A 5732-nucleotide genomic window follows, 5' to 3' on the forward strand; every position below is an offset into this window, starting at 1 on the left:
CCCCCCGACTGTCCATGTTTGAAAATAAAAACTTAGTAAGTTTTGTTCCTTCAGACTATGTTCTATATCAATCCCATTTATCTGTAAGATCTGTGAAGCCGTTCCAGAGAAACTTTGGTATTCATAAGTAAGATTGTGTGAATGTTATGTGTGTGCAGCGGACGAGCTGGACTGGGAGGTGGAGCACGAGCAGCTGGCGGAGCAGCTGGAGAGCAGCCGGCGGCACCACACCCAAGTAGACGATGTCAACTCACAGCTCGGTGAGAACAACTGCCCCACAGGGAAGCATTTGGCAAATAAGTCTGACAAGTATGGCGAATAAGACTGTCAAGTCATACACAAGCAAGGAATAAATGGCTGCCTGTTATCCTGTTCTTTCTTACTATTTTTATTAAAGTGCTGTCAATATGAAAGATTTAAAAAATTAATAGAACACACATTTTATGACTGAATTCCAAGTGTATCCAGCAAATTATAATGATGTGTTGCATTGTTAATTAACGGCAATGTGTGATTTCAGAGGCGTCCCTGGCCAAGCTGGTGCTGGACGAGCCGGAGCCGGCGCACATCTCGCTGGGCTCCTCCGTGTGGCGGCACGACCTCTCCTTCGCCGCGCCCGCGCCCGCGCCCCACATACCACCCACTGTCAGTATCTCTACATACTTCAGTGTTGCTTTGTGTAGTATTTAGTGTCATAGTAGACAATTTTCATTATAAGACTGCAAAATTTTTACATTGAAATTATCATATAAGTTTTTTGTATAGCCCGTGCCACCACTCAAAAATGTATGCACCGTGGAGGAGCTGGAGAGGCAGCTGCGCCAGAGTCAGCAGCAACAGCAGGCCCCCTTCCCCACACAGAACTACTATCAGGTTTGTATAAGGAATTATAACTCAATTTAGTGTGTAAATTATATTAAGTGAAAGGAAAAATCTTCAGGTCAACTTGGTCATATGTTTATGATTTGAATTTATTAATTTCAGCAAAGATTTCCAACCATGATTCTACAAAGACCACCGGGTCTTCAGGCGCCGGTCCCCCTGCCCTTTGCGCCTCAGCAGCCCATAGGACACAACATCGGTCAGATGGGCGCGCCACTGAACAAGGTCATCGGCCAATCCGGACAAATCAGCCAAATGGCTCAAGGAAATCAAGCAATGCAAAACCATATGATGCAAAATGTCAATCCATTGGGTCAGAACTTGAGTCAAATGACACAGAACGCAAATCAATTGACCCAGAATATGAATCAAATGAGTCAAACTATGAACCAGATGACGCAGAATAACCCTTTTATGCAAAACAATCAATTGAACAGTCAGTTTCAGAACAACCAAATGGGACAGAGCATGATGAACCAAATGCAACACAACATGCAGAATATCCATCAGATGAGCCAATCCAACCACACGCTGCAGAGCCCCATGGCACAGAGTATGAACCAAATGGATCAAACTATGGCGCAAATGAGCCAGAGTATGAACCAAATGAATCAGATGAATCAAATAGGCCAGAGTATGAACCCTTTAGGACAGAATATGAACCACATGTTGTCTAACGGCGGCCAGTACGGGCCGGGCATGAACCAGTTCCCTCACATGCTGGGCCAGTCCCGGCTCCCTCCGCCTCCGGGGATGGGGATGCAGCGGCAAAATTACAGTCCAAGTATGAACCAATTTAATCCTAATTTTCGTGTAAGTACTTTTTTTTTACAATAAAATCATTCATTTTTTATTGAAATACAGACATAAAGAAAGTTTATTTATAAAATTAAAAATGAAATATTTAATACCCAAAGTTGTATTTATAGACAAGTTTTGCTGAAAAATGTTAATATTGTTCATACTTTTAGGGCCCAATCACAGCCAATAAATCAACAGAACAACAAACACAAATAAATCAGAATATGATGATGAACCAACATGTAAAGAATCAACCGCTAATAAACCAGAAGATTGCCAAACCCGCAATGAACTCTCCGCAGATGATGCAGCAGAACCCGCAGCAGGTCAACTCACAGCAACTGGCCACTCAGCAAATGAATGCGCCGCATAAAAACTCCCAGCTAATTAACAGTCAGCCAATGAACTTGCAGCAAATGAACTTGCAACAAACGAACTTGCAACAAATGAACTCGCAGTCTATAAACTCGCAAATGAACTCTCAGCAGAGCAACATGAAGCAAACGAATCAACAAATAAACTCGAAACCTGCGAACGCGCAGATGAGCATGCACGTCTCGCCTCAGAACAAAGGCAGCCAAGCCGCGCTCAAGCCGCCCGCCAACCAGAGGAACGAGAAGGTGCAGAAGAGCCGAGTGTACAATAACACCAACACCAGCACCAAGATGATGAATTCACAGAACCTGGCCAAGTTCCTGCTGCAGTCCACGTACCCCGTGCTGCCCTACAACAGCTTCCACAACGCCAGCCACCACCCCATGCTGAACCGCGGCGCCGTCTTCACCAACTCGCAGTTCATCAACAACCACCCCATGTTCAACAACCAACGCAATGGCACATACAATAATGTCAACAGGTACTTAAATACTTTTAGATAGACTATTGATAGTAGGTCGAACATCTTTTTTTTCTTCGAAAAAACGGAAATCCACCTGCTGTTTTTTGTCGTTTTACTAGTTCTTTACTAATATATACTATTAGTTTTCAGGTTTTCTTATAATCGGCCCTAGTGCTAAATATCTTCTCGTTATGTACTGTTGTGTCCACCTTCTCCAGACACATGATGAACGGCGACGACGACGACGACGACGGCGCCGGCGGAGGCGGTGGCGGTGCTGGCGGTGGCGAGGTGGACGAGTACGCGGGCCTGATGACGTCGCGCGAGAAGCAGTGGCTCATCAACATACAGATGCTGCAGCTCAACACCGGCACACCTTACATACACGACTTCTATTACACCGTCAGTACACCTTACCCATTTTCTTTACTCAGTAATTGTATATTTACACATTTGGAGGAGTATACTTTCTGTGTAATTGTATATTTACACATTTGGAAGAGTATACTTTCTGTGTTATTGTATATTTACACATTTGGAAGAGTATACTTTCTGTGTTATTGTATATTTACACATTTGGAGGAGTATACTTTCTGTGTAATTGTATATTTACAAATTTGGAGGAGTATACTTTCCGTGTAATTGTATATTTACACATTTGGAGGAGTATACTTTCTGTGTAATTGTATATTTACACATTTGGAGGAGTATACTTTCTGTGTAATTGTATATTTACACATTTGGAGTATACTTTCCGTGTAATTGTATATTTACACATTTGGAGGAGTATACTTTCTGTGTAATTGTATATTTACACATTAGGAGGAGTGTATTTGCTATGTAATGATGATGAAATTTGAATTATGTTTTGTTGAAAGTGTAAAATGTCATTTGTCTTGTGTATCTGCAGGTATTCCTCGAGCGACAGGCGAATAAAGAGAAAGAGGGTGTAAAAGAGGCACACAAGGCTAACCAGCAAAATCATCCCTTCTATAGTGGAGGTGAGGTTTTTTACAATGATTTATGATATATGTTGTTACCATGAACTATTTTCAACCATTTAAAAAAAGGGATGTTTTATGTTATTATGTTTTTATTTGTTCTCATCTTTATTGGACGCTGAATTTCTACAGACCCTTTTATTTATTACTTTAATACCATTTGCATAAATATTTCAATAAGTTTAGTTATTGTTTTGTGTTCACTTATACTTTTACTGCCGCATCGACAGCCGTTAAGCGTTACTGGTATGGCCTTAAAGTTGTTCAGCAGTGGATGTGCAGTGCGGCAGTCGATATGTAACGATACTGGTGTGCAGGTGTGAAGCAGGAGGCGGGCGGCCGCGAGCGGCGCAGCTCGCACCGCCACAGCACCAGCGAGGACGCCGCGCCGCGCCACTACACGCCCGCGCAGTTCGAGAACTCGCTGGGAAAACTGCAGGCATGTATATACATATCTGCACTAGTATCATATAGAAAAAAACATATGCATGCAACGAATAAACTCTAAAACTACTGAATCGACTTCAAAAATTCACCAATGTTTTTTACTACTACTATTTGTTTTTTCAACATTTGTTGACAATACGAGGGAAATGGAAGATACGTTTACGTGATTAGTATTATGAAAGAGCGCGTATTAATTGTCCAACGTATTGTGTGTGTGCGCAGTGCGGCAGCGTGACGGCGCCGCGCAAGATCATCGACGTGGAGGTGGTGTCGGAGCCCGCCGCCGGCCGCGGCTCGCGCGCGCCCAGCGCCGCCAGCACCACCAACCCCGCAGAGGTGCGCTCCGCCCTCATATACATACATTTAGCCCTGGAGTTTTAGTCCCTTTCCAGTTCCACCCATTTCTTAAGAGGTCTCTTATGGAAGGAAAAGATTTGACGGTGGAGGAGACGCGTAGATGTTTATGGGCAGCGGTCGCTTTTCATTTCGGTGTATTCTGGTGGGTTCCATTCAGAAACGAAACTGTACGAAACTAGACATGTCAAGCATCTGACGCTTTTGCCCCACCCTCAACTTGCTATACGTTGTCTGCATAAAGTCAAATATCGTAGCAGGCAAGTGCCACCGACAGTCCCGATGAGCACAGTTGCAGTTAGGGAGTGAGTGTGTGTTGGGTGCAGGTGCCGCGCGAGGTGCGCCGCACGAAGCAGGTGCTGCTGGAGATCGAGGCGATGTACGTGACGCTGCTGCGCCTCGAGGAGCTCAACGACCCCCTCGCCATCGCCAACGCGCTCATACTCAAGGTACACCACGACACTTGTTATATCTAAATTGTCACATTTACTGGTGTTACATCATACAGCGGTAGCTAACGTTATCTTCTTGGGTCAGAAGATGTGTTTCTATCTAAGCTAGAAAAAAAGGCTTTATGGTACTGTTTATAACGTTTCAGGAGAGAGAAGAGAAGCAGAAGCAGATGGAGGCGGCCCAGAAGGAGGCGCTGGAAAACTCTGCGGAGGACGAATCCAACCTGTTCCTCAAGAACATAGAGTCTGTGCAGCGCAGACCCAAGCAGGACAGCCCCAAGAGCGACAGCATCGACAAGAGACAGGTCGGTCACTTGGACAAATGATTCTCTCATGGTGTGGGACAGAACTAGGTGCAGTAAGCTGCATGTACCATACATGTATGCATTTACAACACTTTCAAAAACCTGAAGCCTTCGGTTTTAGAAATTCGCACGTATTCATTGTCGGAAATATATGTTTACATAGAATGAGAACATTGTTGTGTATGTGCGTGTGGCGCTGCGGCAGGTGGTGAGCGTGGCGCTGGGCCAGAAGCCGCCGCCGGTGAAGAACCTGCTGGACGAGGACCGCGAGGAGCTGCTCGCGCGCATGTTCGCCGCGCTGCTGCACGCCGACCGCCTGCCGCAGGTGCTCGCCGTGCGCAAGGGCAGGGTACGTACTACACTCTGCACTCTACACTCTTACACACTACATACGTGGGTATAGTAGTGGTACTAACTTGTCACTTTGATTTATAAGTCTTCTCCAACTAATTAATAGTTTTAACAAATATATTTAAAAACTAACGAACGTCCTTGAATTTCTTGGCTATTTTTTTATTATACTTATTTATACAGATAGATGGAAAAGTTTAAAAAACACTCCTTATAAGGTAACGACATACAGTCCAAATAATAATGTAAATATGTGTCGGTTGCAGGCGCTCGTGACGCGGTTCGTGAGTCGAGCGCCGTG

The 5732-nt window shown here is 44.5% G+C and overlaps 1 protein-coding gene across 1 annotated transcript in view; it reads left to right on the forward strand.

Annotated features, from left to right (window-relative positions):
• Window positions 1-5732, forward strand: part of LOC106109583 — an 8251-nt gene that overhangs the window by 1640 nt on the left and 879 nt on the right. Inside the window, exons 3-15 of the mRNA XM_013291140.1 lie at window positions 159-260; window positions 521-645; window positions 766-873; window positions 985-1695; window positions 1854-2539; window positions 2740-2923; window positions 3432-3522; window positions 3840-3961; window positions 4192-4305; window positions 4650-4772; window positions 4922-5080; window positions 5286-5429; window positions 5698-5729. Coding sequence (XP_013146594.1) covers window positions 159-260; window positions 521-645; window positions 766-873; window positions 985-1695; window positions 1854-2539; window positions 2740-2923; window positions 3432-3522; window positions 3840-3961; window positions 4192-4305; window positions 4650-4772; window positions 4922-5080; window positions 5286-5429; window positions 5698-5729 — 2701 coding nt within the window. The remainder of the gene's footprint in view (window positions 1-158; window positions 261-520; window positions 646-765; window positions 874-984; window positions 1696-1853; window positions 2540-2739; window positions 2924-3431; window positions 3523-3839; window positions 3962-4191; window positions 4306-4649; window positions 4773-4921; window positions 5081-5285; window positions 5430-5697; window positions 5730-5732) is intronic.

This window comes from Papilio polytes, unplaced genomic scaffold (genome assembly GCF_000836215.1).
Source record: "Papilio polytes unplaced genomic scaffold, Ppol_1.0 DF821122.1, whole genome shotgun sequence".
NCBI classification, from domain to species: domain Eukaryota; kingdom Metazoa; phylum Arthropoda; class Insecta; order Lepidoptera; family Papilionidae; genus Papilio; species Papilio polytes.